Raw genomic sequence first — 18,881 nt, forward strand, 5'->3', positions numbered from 1 at the left:
TAATCGGAAAATATCTACAAACTTCGTGAAACGCCTCAAATTCCTGCTTTTGTTCGGTTTTAGCTGGATTTACTGATCAGTGCAGGTGTAAAGATGCGTTTCTGACCCGTTTCTCTAATGTGTGTTTGTGATGAATGAAGGTGTTGGAGCTGTTCAGGCCACTTGTTGCAAAACCACACGATTCGCAGGCAACAAGAAATGATTTGTAAACAGTACATGACAGTGAAGTGCATAAGTGTGTAGAGAAAAAGATGCTTGTCACCAGAGATGAAGAATGTAGACAGATTCTGGCTCACTTGTGGTTGCATACAAGGCATGGTTAGCAGAATATGTACCCTGTCATTCAGGAGAACAGATCGTCAGCGATAATCCCCTCGGTTTGATTCACGACAACAATGTATCAGGGTCGAGGAAAGCAAATTAGTTCCTGGAAAAATATTCTCTTTGTTCTGCATTTGCAGTCAAGATCATTTTGTGAGAATAAAGACAAACATTTGTTGAGCAAAATCAAAACATTTGAATTAAAAGTACATTTTATCAGCTGAAAATGAAGTTTCATCCTGGTCTAAACTTGATTTCAATATGCAGTTTGCATGTTGTACCTGGGATTCCTTCATTACATTGTGGCTTATAACCACAAGTTAATGACGTGTTGGGTTAATTGATGGCTCCAGTACGTAAAGAAACATTTAAAATATGAAGATTAAAGTCAAACTGAAAAGAACGTTTTAAGATCTCAGTCAAAGTCCTGTCTATTGACGTGACCGTTTCATTACAAATGTGTCAATTATTTGTCCTCTACGCCAAAGCAGCACATCAAAGCAGGACTCTTCAGTTAAAAGCAGCAGGCAGAATCTACAACACTGATATATTATAAACTACAGTATTTAGCTTTACTCATGAAAATTTACACCTAACTTTCTCTGTGTGACTCTTTGATCTCAAAACTTTCAACTTTAAAACTTTAAACCTAAAACTCTTTTCTTAACCGTGACGTGATCCTGATACATTGTTGTGGTTTTAAATTCATTACACACACGTTCATTCTACACCCATTCTTCATGCTTGTCTCTTGACGAAACAAGCAGGATGTGAAAAAGTCTGTGAATAGTGTTGCTGAAAGCCCTGCCTGGTCTTTACAGATGCTCCTCTGAGGTGGTCAGCTGCCCTCGGTTATTTGCTTGGGGGGAACGTTGTCCGGTCCGTACCGAGCTTTGGAGGTGGAGGGAACGTCGATGTTGGGATCCCCGTTGCCGCCTGTGTCTATCTGGTTGTTCTTCCCCAGGTTTTTGATGATGTTCAGGTTGATGCGAGCCGTTTCCATGAAGCTGTTTTCCAGTAGCCAGCCGTCAGACTCAGAGTTGGGGTCTCCCTGTCTCAGCACGTTTTCCAGAGAGGTCTGAAGGTAGCGGACCCCCGTCAACACCGAGAGCTGAAACAGGCAAACAGACATCACTGAAAGATCACAAAGAGATCTGTAAAGAGTGTTAATCGGTAGACTCAGATATTAGTTAATAAAGTCAATGTTTAAATGTTTAATTGTATGAATAGCTTGAGTTACAAAAAGTTCCGGAAAAATACAAAGACCTAAAAAATATAAAAGGCCAGAAAGAAGTTAGAAAGCAACAAAGACTTTAACCTTGAAGGGATCCAGAATGGTTCCCTGAGGTACACCTTTATATATGCTTTCTTCATTTCTTTTTATTTTAAACTAATCAGCCTTTGATAATGCCTTTGTCTGAATTGACCCATCTTTTTTCAAGGGTGCAGTGGACAGTCATGTCGGTGAGCTCCGTGCCGCTGATGGGGGTCAAGGGTCTTGTTCAGGAACCCACAGTGCTAACCTGTCTGCTGTCCCAACTTTCATATGGGAGCAGTTTGGTTCTGTTCCCTTCTCACGGACACTTCAACATGACCGCTCTACCAATCAAATCACAGACAACCCAAAAGATCAAACCCACAAGAAGACTTGTATTGATTAGATTAAAGTCAGACTTATTTTAACTCAGCAGAATGAAGTGTTATGATGGGGCGGATGTGCCTCAGTTGGTCGATACTCCTCGGATCTCCCATTGCACTGGTTCGTCAGCACGCTGGGTGGTTCCTAATGAGCCAGTGTTACCTCGAACAGCCAGGTGATGAGCACTGTGAGGCCGATGGACTGCACGATGTGGGTGTAGTACTCCAGCAGCGCCTGCCGGCAGCCCTTCATCCACAGGTTCAGCTCCTCCGTCTGGTGCTCGTAGTTGAAGTGAGCGGAGTTGTTGGTGATCTGCTGCTGGATGCAGGGTCGCGGCGAGTCGATGTTACAGCAGCTGAAAGGGACGCCGTCCATCAGGTACTTTCCCTCCACGTTACTCCTTAATCGGCTGGATCGTAAAAAATAAAATAAAATAAACAGGCTGTGATGATTCAGTGTAAAGCGACATGAGCTGAGACGTGGTGAGTCTTCAGAGATCAGATACAGAGCGGTTTTCAGACACTCCTGAAGGCACATGTTGAATAAGGGGCAATTTTAGTGGACTCTGATCCATGACTAACAATGGCTTTCTCCATTAATAAGAAGACCTGATAGTCTTTGACTTGTTGTATTCAAATTGTTAGTTTCCTCAAACATCCATCAACTATAACACTGTACTTGTAATATGCAGCAGATGTTTACAACAAACCCTTTGAGTCATGCAAATTTTGCGTATGGGCCTTCGTTTGCTCAATTGTATTGAGATAGGGTGATTTTGGAGACTGATTGAACCCATCAAACTGTTTATGTTCTTCAAACTGATCCTGAGTCATTTATGCTTAAATTTAAAATACAGTCAGATGATACAATCAGGGAAAAGAAAACCGTCAAAATGTTCGAAATTTAGCCCAAAAGCTTTACTGTAGGTGACAGGATGAATGTTGTTTCCATCAGGAAACAGAGCGTCAGTGAAAGAGTGGGCATAAAGTGTCGAAGAAGCATCAACATGAGTGAAATCATCAAAGGTTTTCCAGACATTGTTCACAGCCTCAGGTTTTTAGATTATTTAGATTATATACATATTTACTTGCTTCCTGATATCTCCCAGTTGCTGCCAAATTTTGAACACTTACTCATCAGGTCAACATGAATATTTTAGGAAAAGCTCTTCAGTAATTTCTAGAAATGTTGGACATTAAAGTGAAAGACAGACTTTTTCACAATCAAAACCTCTACAGTTTCAGTAAATGTTAAAGAAATTGCTCGATAGTGAGAGGGATTTCCCTAGAAACTTAAAGAAGATGTGTGAACTGAACGGTGTACTTACTCCATCACCTCCTTGTGGGACATGTCCAGGTAGCGGTTGCTGATCCACTGGATCTGGAACCAGTCCTTATAGCCGCTGTTTCCGCAGCACTGGAACTGGATCTGCAGCATGTCCACCGTGCGCTTCAGGAAGCAGCGCCCCGGCGTGTCCGTGTCCTTGTAGAACTTCATGGCCTCCGTCAGCCCGAGCCTCAGAGCCTCCTCCAGCTCCCCGTGCATGCTGTAGCACATCACGGCCCCCACCAGCACGCAGAAGGTGAAGAAGAAGGTGCAGATGATGTAGGGCAGCATGATCAGCTTCCAGCGCAGGAACTTGGTGGTGTCCACGCAGTCGTAGCAGATCTTGCCGCCCAGGAAGTTGATGGCGCACGCGATGAGGCCCACGGCGATGAGCATGTTGGGCACGTACTGGATGTCTCTCTCGGCCATCAGCTCCCCCCGCTTGTTGATCTCCACTTTGAGGAAGAGGCCCAGGCTGAAGAGGATGACCCCCGTCACCACTGAGATCCAGTTGAGGATCCACAGCACCTGGGCCAACTTGTCCCTCTTGGTTTTGGTGAACTTAACTTTCAGGACTGCCATCTAGTCACGTTGAGGTTTTTTTTCTTTTGAGTCCGGCGAGGGATTAAGGGTGGGACACAGGTAGAGGAGGGGAGAGGAACAGGTTATCCTGGAGGGGGAGCGGGGGGCTGGTTCTGCGGCTCTCTGAAGGTCCTCCTATAAGCAGCTTAGCCTGGTGCTCATGATCAATAGTGTGTGGATGCTGCATCGTCCTGCAGCGTCTCTGTGGACATTTAAAGTAAAGAGTGTGAAAAAGAAACTTGAAAAGAAATTCTACGATGCCTTGATGGTTAAACAGGAGGATTTACACTCTGTTAATATCAGACAGGAGAAGACAAGATCATCGACATACAAGTTTGTTTTAAAAAAATGTAAATAAAACATCTTTCTCTCTCTTTCTATAAAAACAATACTCACCCACTACCGTGAATCAACCAACTTCTAAATGATCACATTCAATAGATGGTATTATCAGCCGACACAGTGGAGCTAAACTCACGCAGTCTGCTGCACTCACCTCGGTGTGGACACGATTCACCGTCAACATCGGCCATCGGTCGTCCCTTATTCCCAGTTCAGAGGCTCGATCACATCCTCAGATTTTTTCCCGGAGGAGACGGGTGGTCGTAGTGACACAGATATCATGAAGGCGGCCACAGTAGCATCGGAGTGAGCCGAGTAGCCAAGTCCTGACCCTCCTCCTAATCCCTCGTAATCATTAATCAGCCCTGGGCCCCACGAGGGATTTGGACCCACCTTCTGCTACCTCCACAAATCTGACCGCGCTGTGAAAGTAACGGCAGCCGGCCTCTGCGTGTGTGTGTGTGTGTGTGTGTGTTTTGATTTGTATCAAAGGTAAAAGTGATTTCCACTTCGTCTATTCTCTCGGTTAAATTCTTAAATGAACTTCAGGTGTAACACCAGCGCTGGTAAAGGAGACATGTTAGTGGGTTAAGACTGGACTGAGAAATGCAGGCTTAGCTTTTCTCAGAAGGAAACTACGGGAATGAATCCATCAGGTGTATTAGGGTCTACTAGGGTCGACCAGGGTCTATCAGGGTCTACCGGGGTCTACTGGGGTGGTGGTGGATCTCACTGATGACTCTTTATAATTCAAATCACTAAGACAGCATAAACGTTTTCACTATTCATCTTTCTTTTGCAGGCTGCGGCCCCGTTGACCCGACATCTCAACACGTAGTTTCAGAAAATTTTCATGTTTACACAGCAACGTTTTGAAAATGGTGTAGTTTTCATGTTGGGCCACTAGTAGGAGCTGTTGGTTTTCTTATGATGAGTTAATTCTTCCTGTGTGTAGCCAAGGTGCACAAAGCGTCTTCATTTTTTGCCATGAATTCCTTGAGCTTTACCACCACGGTGCACGTCTTTGGAAGGGTTAACAGCTAAAGGTGAAAATATTAGAACCTTATATAAGAAAAAGAAAGAAAAAAAGAACAACTCTGCTCTGAATAGCAAAGTTTTCGAGATGATGCTTGAGATGTAAACCAGGATTTTAATGTAAACTCTCAGGATGTCTCTGAAAGAGGACCTGTCATTTCGCTTTACTGGCCTCTTGTGGCGTCTCGGTGGAAGTCTGAGCAGAATGGGACACACCTCTGCGCTCCAGTTACACCTGTCAGCAGGCAGCACACACACTCTTCTCGGTAACAGCGGCAGCCACATGGCGAGAAGCGAACTGGACATCAGAGACTGGGACGCAGCCAAAAATGCCAAATGTCTGAGTTTCAAATTGTAACGAGCCGGGGTGGATTTCCTGCCTCGGTCATTTGAGGAGTTCATTTTCATCTGCTGGTTTGAGCCTATTCTGTTTCCAGTTCCCAGTACATAAACACTCTCCCAGCCACGCTGCAAATCAGCCAATGAAATGTTAACTGAGGGCCAGATTATAGGATTAACATGTACGAAAGTAGCTTGTGTAAGAAGAGAATGTTACCTTAGCCACCAGGCCAGTCAGCAAATCCAGGCAGCAGACAGAGCTCGCCACTGCACAGACCGAGACGGACACTTCAACCACGACCAGCCGGTGAACCGCCATCACTACACCCAGTGAGTACCGAACGCCCAGCAGCGTCTTTAAACAGCTACAGCAACCTGCATGCTGCAATCTGGAAATGCATGAAACCACGTGGAGGAGAGGTTCTTTCAGATTAGGAGTGCAAGTTATTTAACCACTCATTAAGAGACCTTAAGCACATTACATGAACTCTGGTTAAAACATCTGCAGATGGCGCCGGCCTAAATTCTCTGCTCCTTTTCTCTAACGAGCACATCCACATTTCTCTGATAGTGGTTCCTTGATTCCAGCGTCATGCTGGACACCGAGGGTCAGTGGTCGGAGGCTCTGGCCAGTAACAACATCAGATCCATCATCCGCTGGCTGGAGAGTCTCTCAGCTGAAGGTACCGCAGGAAAGGTCATGCTGGCTCCTGTACCGATCCGACACAAGTGAAGGATTCATGGTTTGGTTTTATGATCTATATCTCCAATAAGGTGACGCCCATGTGGAGAAGATTCTGCCTGCGTTCAGCTGCTGGGTTCAGAGGACATCAGAGTTCGCCAAAAAGGAGCTATTAACCTTATGTAAGAATAAATCAGTCACTAAAGCGATCTCTGCGGAGTCTTTCATCCAGGTGGTTTTTATTCTGGGATTTATTCCTTCTCTTTTGGTCTGCTGCATCAGGCTTCAGCCGCTGTCAGGGTCTGTGGATGTTTCTGGACCGGAGCTCTTTCAGCAGGGTGCACGTGCTGCTGCAGAGGCTGAGGAACCTGCTGACGCTGGCTCAGTGGGCTCCACGCCGGCTCTGTTCGGCTCATCTGTGGCACGGTACCAGGAGGGGATAAAGCCTCTGTAACTCTTCACTTCCTGCAGATAACTGCTTCAACGATTCATTCCAGACGTGTCAAAACACACAAAACAGACCGATCGGTTCATCATTCAGTAAAAAGCAGCCGCAGGAAGTGATTGGTGGTGTGTTTCCTGTGTAGGAGTGGGCGTGCCCTGTGTGATCTGCAGAGACTGGTCCCCCTCCTCCGAGGTCTGGCGGGGCTGCTGGACCCGAGCACACAGGACTCTGAAGCAGCACATCTGGCTGGGGCAGCTGGTTCAGTGGTGGGGCATCATGGGACTCCTGCCCAAGCTCCCTGGTACGGCGGTCTTCACATGACCAGAGAGTCGGTAGGAGGAAGCACGGTGATACCTCTGAGTGATGCCTGCTCCTGTCTCGGCCAGAGGCCCAGGAGGTGAAGCGGATCTCCCAGATGTGGAGGGACATGGAGCTCAGCCACCGCAGAGCTCTCCTGGAGTCACATGGGTACAAGTTTAGTTCATAGCTTAGAATTATCCAGCAGTTTCTTTTCTCTCTAAACTTCATTCCCTTCCTTTGCCTTCTGTTCTCTGTCTCGCTCTCAGCAGAGATGAGAGGGAGGAAGGGAGCTTTGGCTCTCTGATACAGGGCATGGTGATGCATCTCAACAGACAGCATGGCTGCATCTGGACGTGTGAGGACGGTGCAGATCAGTGCTATCCTCCGCCGAATCTGCAGGGCCTGCTGAAGCTCGTGCTGCTGCCTCGTATTGACAACGTGTCAGTCCAGGCCATCGTATCCGCTCATTGAGAGCAGCGCTCGGTTCTCGCTCCCGCATGCATATTCAGTCCCAGTTCGATGGTTCTTAACCCTCAGGTTTCAGCTCATGTACTTCATCCAGGATGTGGCAAATTTCCTCCAGTGTAGAGACGACCTTCTGCAGTCGTTCTGCCTGGCCTTCTCCATCCCGTCCAGCTTCTCGCAGCAAATCAAAGCCTTCTGGATGTTTGATCACGGACACATCAAGGTCTGTACGGCAGAGAGGAGCATGTTTTATGTATGAGAGGAGAGACGGCCTCTCAGGACCACGGGGCGGTGGAGCCTTCGGCGTTTCTGCCTCACAGTGAGAAAACCATCCGACCTGGAGGAGCTTTCTGTGCAGAGTTTGCATGTTTTACCAGTGCATGCATAGTTTTGTTACGATTTTTGTTTTTTTGTTGTTGAATGATGCCAATGCTCATCATGAAAAAAGGATGCAAAGCTTTTTCACGTATTTGAACATATAATCCTCAAATCTAATTAGAACGTTCCAAATTTGCCACTTTCTTGTACATTTGCTTAGAAAATAGTTCTTCTTTTAAAAATTTGGACACTTTAATTGTTTTTAAAAGTAAATAATTTTGCATCCATCCATTCTACCTTCCATTCTCCATCATCAATCATCCACCAATCCATCCATCCATCCATTTCCCGATCAAACTGTGGTGTTGTGTTTCCTGTGGACCACATTCAGGCCTCGATGGACGTCCTCCTGAGTCCGCGGTCCGCCGTTCCCAGCCTCTCATGGCAGCATCGCTGCATCGTTCTCTCCCTCCTGAAGAGGAAACAGCCTCGGGTTGCATTAAAGTACCTCCAGTGGACCAGGCCGACAATACAGACCCCTGAAGACGCCAAGCTCTGTGCTGACGTCTGTCTCCAGAGCAGGTACAGCTCGTCATGCAACGCAGATCTGTTAAAAACCTTCAGGACTGGTTCTGACCTGTTAATCGATCGCCAGCAGCTGTGTCTCTGAAGCCTGGGCTCTGCTGAAGAAAGGCCACTCAGAAAGTCAAGACATGGTCCTGTACTTCATCCAGGCCTGTGAGGGGTTGAGTTTGTGTGCAGAAGCTTTAAAGTACATCCCTGCTGGACACAACGTGAGTGAAACACACATCCGGTGTACAGACGGACAAAATGCAACCGAGGAACGGACGCTGTCAAAAATCTCTTTCAGGGTAACAAAAACTACACAGTGGAGACCGAAGAGCTGCTGCAGAGGAGGAACGGTGAGAGAAAAGAAGGAGCTTCTAATGAAATAATGAGGTTTATTGTTGTGACGGCCTCATTAAACCTTCATTTCATGATAATTGTTTTTAAGTGTTTGTTACCTTGAATGCACTCTCAGTTAAACGTGCACATAAACCTGGGGGGTCTGAATGCTGATGCAGGTTATTCAGTCATAGTGTCATGGTCGCCTCTCTCAGGAAGGCCTTATGGCCTTATGGGTGACACCTCTGGTGTAGATGATGTCTTACAAACATTTTTTTTTTTCATTCATGTCAACAGATTAGCGAAATGAGGACGTATAGGACCTTGAGAAGTGCGATTCCTTCCCTGTGAGTTTGGAGGACACAGTGGAAGAGAGGAGTAATTGATTGTGACTCGTTTCCCCAGACTGCGGCGCAGAGAAGCCGCCCCGTCCACTGTCTGCCAGCCTGTATCAGGCTCAGACAGCCGGGGCGCTGTCCTCAGACGACCTTGTCAGACTGGTGAGGAGGGCCGTGATGGAAGTGAGAGAGCCACGTCCCGGGACGAGGTACGGAGCGCAAGTCATCAAGGAGGCGGCTAAATGTGGACGGAGCGTGCTAAATTACCCCCTGTCCTCGGAGACGTGAGAGTGGTGTGCTTGTTTCCAGCGGGGTGGTGTGGCCGCGGCTCGCCGAGGAAAAACCACACAGCAGAGAGGTTTCTCTGTCCGCCCAGGCGCTGCGCCATCTGTCCATCAGCCCGCCTCCCATGGACACGGCGGAGGAACCGCACACGCCCGGCCCGGAGGACCAGCCGCCTGCCATTCACCATGTATCTGCGGTGGAGTTATCAGTGATGACAGGGTGTGTCGGGCAGAGGATTCACCCTCTCTTCTGTGTCTCAGCTGCAGCTGCACCCCGGCAGGCCGGAGCTCCTGTCCTCCTCTGAGGACCTGAGGTCCGTGTCGGCCTCGTCCCTCACCTCAGCCTCGTCCCCGACCCTGCTGAAGAGGGGCCACTCCTACGTCTACGAGAGAACCCTGACCCTGCAGAGGATTTCCTCTCTGCTCACCGATGGAGAGAACCAGAGCAGTGAGGGGGAGGAGGAGGAGGAGGAGGAGGAGGAGGAGGAGGAGGAGGAGGAGGAGGAGGTGGAGGAGGAGGAGGAGGGGAGCGACACCCCTCCTTCCACTGATGGCTCCTTGGACCGCGATGAGCGATCGCAGACACCAGATGACGCTACAGACTCAGTCAGAGACGACCAGGTCAAGATCCTGCTCTCAACAGAGGGTGAGACTCTTCCTGGCACAGCGGGGAGGAAATCACGTCTCCAACGGCAACGAGGAAACAAAACCTGCATCTGTGTCCACAAATAGAAGGATGCTCAGCATTAGCACACGTCTTAACACCATTTAAAGCATTTAAGTATTTAAAACGGTCCATTAACTGACCCATCTTAAATGCATGCTTTTGGACTGTGTGACTGAACACATGAACACATATAAAAAACATGCAAACTCCACACAGAGATCCCCCTGAATCTGGCCTCAAGCCAGGAAACGTATCCAATCGTGAAGATTTATCAGCTGTTTACTCTGAAAATGTGTTTGACGTGATGAAAAATTAAAAGTTGGATAAAAAACTGTGTCAGAAAGGATTTCTATTCTTGCTCTGCTGCACTTTTAACCACTCTGGTAATTGGTTCTAAAACAGGGGTGTCAAACATAAGGCCTGTGGGCCAAAAGCAGCAAGCAAGCAGCTCTAATCCGGCCAGATTTCAAAGAAAGCATTGACTATTTTTGATTATGTCTTAAGAGTAGTGGACACAGCACAACCCAAGACTGAGAGCTGAGATACACACATGCACATATATAATCAGTATATCTACATTAATTTCTTCATAAATTCAATTAAATGGTCTCTTTTTCTCGGGAGTCGATTGTGGACTCCTGTCTCAGCTGGATTTCCTTCTATGTTTACCTCATGAATAGTAAGAGCTTATTAAGAAACTGACCGGAGTTTGTTTGTCTTTCTGGCGGGGGGGTAGAGACTGTTTTCCCGGGAGGAGATCAGTTCAGCTTTCAGTTACTTTCATCAGAACCGTCCACTGATGAAAGCGTCCCAAACACAAGGTCAGATTTCCTGAGCTTCATCGCGTCCCTCGATGACAACCATCTTTAAAAACTGTTTAATATCCGCTTTCTTTGCTCCAGTTTCAGGGTGAATGTCCAGCCGGCAGACAGCCAGTCAGAGCCGGACGTCTCTCTTCCTGACGGCGGTGAGCGCTCTGCTGGCTGAATGTTGATGAATGGATGAGTGGACGTTTATGTCCCTCTGCGGATGGTTTTATGCAGGAGGATCAGTGTCGGCGGTCCAGGAGCTTCACACAGACTGGATCACTTCACAAATCTTCAGCTCCACGTCTGACTGTGCGCCTGAAAGAAAAGTTCAGCAGGTAGCGACTCGAAAAGAGAGAATTACTGGAGATCAGTTTCTTATTTCAGACTCATATTCTTCCTCTTGTGTGCTCAGAAAGTTCGCGAGCTTCACAGACAGGAGAAGCTGTCCTCCATTGACGAACCCTCTGAGGCCCCCGACCCCCGGCAGAGCCCGGAGGAGCCCCCGCCCAGGCCGGGGGACCCGGAGAGCTGCCTCCTCTCCTCCGTCTTCCCCACCCTGCTGCAGATCACCAGCATCACCGGTGAGGGCGTCTCCGAGTCCGGACCGAAGAGGGACCAGCACAGCCGGCTGGATGGCTGGGCGAGGCCGAGCGCCACAGGAGCCTCGCCAGGTGGGGCAGGATCACACCGGTTTTGGCCCTCAGACCTTATGTTTGACACCCCTGCTTTAAATGTGTGTGTGTGTTTTCCAGCTGATCTGTCCATCTGAACCGTCATGAGGACAAAACTGTATTGACGATGAAAGGATGAATGAACAGTGCAGGAAAGAAGCATCGATAAGACTCTGCGAGTGAGCGTAGCACAGGTCTGGAGAGGTGTTTTCCTGCAGCGGCTCTCAGCCTAATGACATGTCAGAGGCGCTGTTTTGCTCTGCGGGGTGCAGGATGCAGGTACAGGCCCCCGAGGCGGGGGGCCCGGCTGCCTGCGGGGGGAGGATGGGGGAGAAAGTCAAGTGTCAGAGGACGGTTCCTTTAACCTTGCTGCAGCGGTCAGTCATCCATAAAACAGCCTCGTCTCCTCCATGCTGCCTGTGGGGGGGGGGGGGGGGGGGGGGGGGGGGGGGGGGGCTGCAGGAGCACCGCCCTCCATCTGCTGGGCCTCGGGGGTCGCGGGCCTGTTGCCCCACACTGATGCCCCCGCCGCGTCCCTGAGTCAGGGGGTTAAACTGCAGGTTGCATAAGATTGGAAGCAGCGAGCTGCAGCTCGGTTCCAGAGAGGATCAAGGCTGTTTTCTCGTTTCATTTCCAGACAACAGGAGGTCCTCGTTCGTCTCCGGCCAGCCGTACAGCTACGGCCACTTCCTGGACTTTAACGCGAAGCTGAAAGGAGAGCAGAGGGATGTGAAACAGGTAAACTGATTGATCTGTGGAGCTTTGCTCCCAGAGAGGGGATGGAGGAAGCGGCCAGCAGGGGTCAGTGTTGTTCCACTTCAGAGGCTTGATGGAGCTTCAATGATGTCATGTTTAGTCCCACAGGAGTTTACCTCATCACAACCCAGCAGGTGCTCTCTGTCCTCCATCCCTCCACCCCCCCCCCCCCCCCCACCCCACCCCTCCCACCCTGACGTCATCCTCCCACAGCAGGCTGCATCAGTTCTATTCTTTTCTGGAGCGCAGGCTGAATTATACATGATGAGTCTCTCTGTGTTTCTTTGTTGGACACGAAGCGTTTCACCTGTTCTTTGTGTTTCGGGGTTCTTCCTAAACAGTCTAACGTCACAGTGAGGATATGACGCGGTAATTGTTTTACTGAGGTTCCACCGGCTAATTGCTTGATTGGGTTTTAGTGGCCTAATTATTTTGTACAGAATTGGGAACCATATGGAGTTTGGCAGGTGAAACATCATTAGGCCCGTGTTAATTTATGATGATTATAGCCGAGCGTGCCTGAGCAGGCCGTACTGTACACGCTGTAGACGCTCTTCCATTCATTACCTGGCCGTCTTGGTTTCAGGGGGCTGTTTCACGACGAGGGTTGTTAGTGTTATTTAATTGCTAACATGGGCTAGGGGGGAAAAAAATAACAAATTTGTGGGATTGACTTAATGGGATTCATTCCACATGTGCGAAAATGACTAAAACACAGATTCTTAATGATTGAATGGTCAAAGTCTGGATGTTAAACATTGTTTCTCGTCTCGTTGTTCAGAGACTCCGAAAATCTAGTTTTTTTTCTTCGTGATCGTTCACATATACTCTGCACTAAGACATAGAAAAACTTTAAAAAAATGTAAAATGAAAGGTTATTTACGGCATCATTTTGCTGGTCCAGACCACTGGACCTGCTGGACCACTGTCCTATGGTATATGTGTCTCTGATTTTTGTTCAAATAATGAAGTCTGCCTGTGCAGATGATTCAGAGCAGAAGAAGTGCTGGCAGGATGTGCTAACTGGCAGATTAATGTGTGAAAATGAGTGTAAGACAAACCCTCGACGACGAAATCAAACCAGCATCTACTCTGGGTTAAATTCGCCGAGGATAATAAAGTCAGGATATTAAACGTGGCTATTAGTGCAGAGTGAGAGTTTTGATGTCGTCCCACATGATCTGAATGTTTATGAGGATTATTGGCACCGTTATGAGGGAGACCCTCTCTCTGCGGCGGAGCCAAAGTCATCAGTCAAGTCGTTACTGGGAGATCATGTTGGAGAAGAAATGAGGAAATTAAAAACCACCTCCTTTACTGTCTTTATTAAAATACCAATATTTGCACAGTGAGAGGTGGGGAGCGCTTGTGTTGCATGTTGAAACGCTGGAGATTGGACGGGAGACGAATGGCCTCTATTAGGAGCATTTAATCAGCGGCTGGCCCAGTGTTCCCAGTCCGCCGCGCCCCCCCGGGGAAAGATTAATGGCTACAGGATATTTCATCAGGCCCTCCACATCACTGGCCAGGATATGAGGCTGTAATTGTGTCTGTTTGTGTCGCAGGCGGAGCAGGAGGAGGCGGCGGGCTGGAGCGTCTCGGGGAAGGCCTCGCAGGGAGCCATCAGGACGGGGAGGGCGGCGTCCAGACGGGGGAAGCGACTGAAGAGGACATGAGTCGGCCTGTTAGCGCCGCCCAGGCATTTCTCACAGACAGTGTGACGATTTAGAAACGTTTCTGTTTTCCTTTTCCGCTTGTGCGAAGGACAGCAGCTCAGCCACACCCTCCTGCACTGTAACGCCACGCCTCAAATAAACCTGATCAATACGGAGTCATCACAGAGGGGCTTTTATTTAGCAGGACACAGACTGCTGCTAATGTCCACTAACGATGAAAATACCTTCTCTTCTGGACTGTCAGTCACATCTGTTGAAAGAGGGATCATTAAGAAGAAAAATAAAACATATTCTGAGGGTGAAACTACATGTTTCCATCAGTCAACTTGCTCCTTTGAGCCCAGGATCAGCCCTCATCGGTTTCTTTTCTCCAGTCCGTCACAACATTCTCACACACTTTGAGCTCGTTCTGAGGTGTATTGTGTCGTGTTTTTTCTTTTTAGAGACATTTTTCTTGCTCTGTCTGTCACTGACAGCATTAAAGGAGGTTTTTCAGTATTCTGTAGCAGCTTTCTGTTGTCATGCAGTGACATCTAGTGGACAAAGATGGTATATTTTCATATAGGTCAGATGAATATTATATATTGTTGGTAGTTATTTCTTCACCTTGCTGTTTTTTTAAAATTGAATTATGTCTTCTTATTCATACGACTCCACTTTTCTCCACTGCTGACATTAATATCGGTTTTGGGAAAGCGGACGTCCGTTCCTGCCGTTCACTTCTTGATAAATGATCCCATATTTTTCCTTGAGTGCTTCAACAATGTTCAATCCAGCTGAGGGTTTGGAGCCCATGACTGCATGAACACCTGTAAATGACTTTTCCACAGAAAATCTGAAGCACTTTTTTTTAATGTTTTGAATGAATTTCTTTGCAACATAAAGGTGTTATTTGAAGTGTCTGTCACTTCTCAGGCTGGAGGGATTTCTGCCGCTTTCAGAAATCCACCCTCACAGTTTGGCTCGAAGCTGATTTGATTTTTCTGCCTCGCCTGCTGTGATGGCCTGTTTAGTTCTCAATCTGATTGCTTTCAAAATTTCTGCTGCTCTTACTGAAAGGGAGAAATGGCTGTTACACTGTGAAACTGCAATTAATGTGTATTGTTTGTATTTATTAATACTTTTCAATGTCATCCTGCTGACGGCCTGTTCAACCCTTGAGATGAAGCCTGACATGTTGAAAACGAACCTGCAGGATGAATTCTACTGATTATTTGGAGAGTAACTAAGTATACTCAGTTGCTCGCTCTTCAATCAAATAATCTCATTTGCTGCCTTCGGTCTGAATTTTATGCAGAAACGTTGGACTTCCTGTTTTACTATGTTCATTTTGTGGCTGGAGGAGAATTTTTTACACAATAGATTACACATAAAGTAAACCTTTAGGAACACAACGGGATGCATAATTGAAGAAAACAAAGTGTGTGTTTGTGTGCATCAGCACCCACTAGTGGACCAACATGAAAACTAACGGACATTTTTCCGCGTTAACACGAAACAAAAAATATGTTTTCTCTTGAAGCGTATCTGTGTTTCAAACATCTGACTGGTTTCCTTTTCTTTTTCATTCTTTTCTTTATTCAACTGATCTTAACACAAATAAAAAAAGTCAAAGAAATGAAAGCTAATGAAGCACAACTGCTGGATTTTAACCATTGTGATTTCCTGCATCAATTTAAGGAAAACAGTTTGGGTTTCTGACACCAGAAAGGACACATTTTTCAGATGTAACTGATGTAACATGAATTCGTCTGTTTACATCGAACTGAACCAGCAGTGAAACGTTCCATGATGTTGTTTTACAATCTCCAGGTCAACAGTACGGCGCCGCATGTCGATGCATGTTGATGCATGTCGATGCATGTCGATGCAACTGAAGCATAAATGCAGCACATTTGAGATTCATTGAGGTTGTCCTTGAAAATGATTCTTCACTTTAGATTCCTCGCCGGTCGCCTCCACTTGGCGAAAAGAAAAAAGGATGTTTGCTTTGCTGCCATTGGAGCTCATGAAAAATGGATGACCTCCCAGAGCCTCCTCCTGCCCATCGCGGCCCGCATTTGCACAGAGCCCAGGGATTGCATTTGGGTTAGCATCCTCCGCCCGCCTGCCCCCCTCCCACTGTGGCCTGCTGGAGGAGGTGGGGGTGAATAACTTAACACATATTTCAGTTTGACACACTTCTGCGCGGGGTCTCCCCTGGGCGCCCCGTCCTCGAGCCCACACATGCTGTATTATTTAGAAGAGGGCTGTGGAGTGGTGGTGCGGTGGCCGCTGAGCCTCAGGAAGCCTTGCTCAAGGACCTTCCACGTGCAGGAGCGGCGGCGGCGGCGGCGGCGGCTCACGTTCGGCCTATACAGGACATGAGCGAGTTAGCATTGTTAATGTTCACTGAATATTTCAGCGGACATGTTTCTGGTGCAGAGCGTTGCTTGAGAGCGCCGCGGCGGTGGAGGGAGTGAAGGAGCAAAGAGATTCATCAGAGGGAAACGCCATCCGTCATGTTCACAGGGGGAAAAGATGTGCTGCTGAAAAAGCAGGAAGTGGACATCAAGCATGGCTAACAATGGCTAATGATGCTAACAGCACACACACACCTAAAGGTAATCTGAGAGCTGATATGATCATGGAGATGTGTGTGTGTGTGTGTGTGTGTGTGTTGCGGTGCTGTAAAATGACACATAAATCATGGCGCAGAAAACTGCAGTTTGCATGATGGATACAAATCGCTGGAAAGATCCCCGATAAATACTTGTCTTCACAAGATGAAGAACATCTCAGAGAGAGAGAAAAAGCAGGATTATTAAAATTTCTTCAGTAAAGAGACGACAGATTTAAGATTTACAGTATTTACTGATAGAATGCCTGAACAGGGTTTCCTGAGGACCTTGGATGAAGGGGGGTGGAGGGGTGCAGGCGTGCGGTTGTCCGCCGGGGGGCGCTGTGAGCAGCGCTCCGGAGGAGCGGGGACACCTTGTCCAGCTCAGCAGATGGACTCAGCGGAGCGTGTCAGATGGCTGTGACAGCTACCTGCCCTTCCTTAAGGACTGTCACCATGGATAAACACACCATTACTCTAATCTGGGACAGTGCTGAGCGTGTGTGTGTGTGTGTGCGTGTGTGTGTGTGTGTGTGTGTGTGTGTGTGTGTGAGAGAGAGAGAGAGAGAGAGAGAGAGAGTAAATAAAGTAAATAAATCATGAATCAAGCACAAAATCGTGTTTTAAAGACTCAACACAGACTTCATTTATTTGTTTATTTATTTATGAGGCAGAATAAATATCCAAGGACAAAGATCATTTCCATATAGGGAAGATAAAACACCAGTTTAAAGCATTAAATTTAAGAGCTCCTTAAAAAAAAAAAAAAACCATGAAAACATTACAGTGAATATTTTGAATTATTCATTTTAACAAAAAATAGTTTCTTGGGACAAAAGTGATTTTCTGTCTCGAATGAAGTTATTCTATCAATAAATAGTAACAGAAACAAACATGATATAAAACATACTTGTTGATTTAAATTGAAAGTTACATTTACATTATATGCAGGGCTAGATAAGAGCTGAATAGAGAGGAAACAGTTAAAAAAACAGAAAATTTTATTAAATATGGTGCCTTGAGGTTCATAAAGTGCTGATTTTTATACAAAGCAGAGAAGTTATATATAAAACAGATCATGAGATGTACCTCTTCTTCACTATTCAGCTGTTTGTTTTCCCAGCTGGGAGACTTTCTTTAATCTTTCAGGATTTTTATTGTAAATCAACAGTTTTTGCCTGATGTCAGTGATAAATGCATTCAAAATACATTTATACATATAATTAGGCTGCATTCTGTTGTGAATGAACTTTTAGTTTGCGTGATAATCAGGGCCTTTCAGAAGGTAGAAGGTGCAAACTTTGTTCAGATCGTCCCTTAAAACCACCTGAAGCAACGTGAACTTTAGAAAACTCTCTTCAGTCTCATTTGTGTTGGAGACGAACAGGTTAGTGCTGACGTTTAGATCAGTCCCTTTCTGTGTAAAAACACATCATTTTCACTGGATCTGCAGGTTTCTTCCTGTTTAAAGGGAGATTCTCCATTCTGTTTGCTTTTTTCAAACTGAGACACTCCCAAAAACATGATGACAACTGCTGCAGCGTCTCAGAGCCTGTCGTGTTCTACTAACACCCAAAGCTTTCTGCTCTCAGAGGTAAAAGGTTTGCAGATTCATCAGAGGTCAGTCGGCGCTGTGGCAGAAAGTCAGAGAGATCAGACAAATCCAGGTCTGATTGTCATGGCTGCACCTCACCTGTAATCAGGTGTGTTTAATGTGCTTTCTGGGCTGAACAGACTCTCAGAGGCTCACTTCCACAGGCGTTTGCTTTTTCTGCCCAGTTTCATTTTTTCCTTCTTAACTGGAGAATTTCCAGTGCAGCAAAGTGAAATAATGAGTGAAACATATGTACTTTAGTTCATTTACCTATTTCAAAGCCTACCTTTAACATGTTTAGATATAATTTGTTACATTCCACCTCTGCCTGGCTGTAAATGTGAGTGTGTGTGATCGACTGAAGACCTGTCCAGTGGATCCAGCAACCCCAGCAAATAGAAGTCAAGGCCCTTAACACACTTTTACATCCTTAAATGCATGTTTTTTTTGTTTAGTTTAGTTTTGTTTTAAAGCGACACTAAGGAACTTTCAGTTTTCGTTGATTTTGGCGGCGCCAGTGGACAAAAGCGGTAGTGTTTTGCCTGACAGAATACTACAGTTCCCATGAGGACTAGCGCGTGGCGTCATAAATTGCTGCTCCCGGTGGCGTGCTGTCGGACTGAACTCGCCTTCATTTGTTTCCAGTGGCTGTGTGAAGGACGGACAGCGACGAGGTCATGAATCTAATGGTGGCTAAACGATGTTATATCATGATGTGACGCATGCCGTAAAGCAGTCCGCACATTTGGAGTTTTTTAGCGTGCAGGGTTCCTACCACCCTCCTCAC

At 46.8% G+C, this 18,881-nt stretch overlaps 1 protein-coding gene across 2 annotated transcripts; it reads right to left on the bottom strand.

Moving 5' to 3' along the window:
- Window positions 1-1,159: 1,159 nt before the first annotated feature.
- On the bottom strand, window positions 1,160-18,524 carry prph2la (peripherin 2-like a). Of its 2 annotated transcripts, XM_030116689.1 has the most exons (5): window positions 18,515-18,524; window positions 8,413-8,420; window positions 3,288-4,070; window positions 2,123-2,369; window positions 1,160-1,432 (listed from the first exon to the last, which is right to left on the bottom strand). In XM_030116689.1, the coding sequence occupies exons 3-5, from the start codon at window positions 3,866-3,868 to the stop codon at window positions 1,160-1,162; spliced, it is 1,101 nt and encodes a 366-aa protein (XP_029972549.1). In that variant the 5' UTR covers window positions 3,869-4,070; window positions 8,413-8,420; window positions 18,515-18,524. The 2 variants fall into 2 exon arrangements, with proteins under 2 accessions (XP_029972549.1, XP_029972548.1); XM_030116688.1 differs by lacking the exons at window positions 8,413-8,420; window positions 18,515-18,524 and having other exon boundaries at window positions 3,288-4,104.
- Between the last annotated feature and the right edge of the window lie 357 nt (window positions 18,525-18,881).

Source organism: Salarias fasciatus, chromosome 19 (assembly GCF_902148845.1).
Source record: "Salarias fasciatus chromosome 19, fSalaFa1.1, whole genome shotgun sequence".
NCBI lineage: Eukaryota > Metazoa > Chordata > Actinopteri > Blenniiformes > Blenniidae > Salarias > Salarias fasciatus.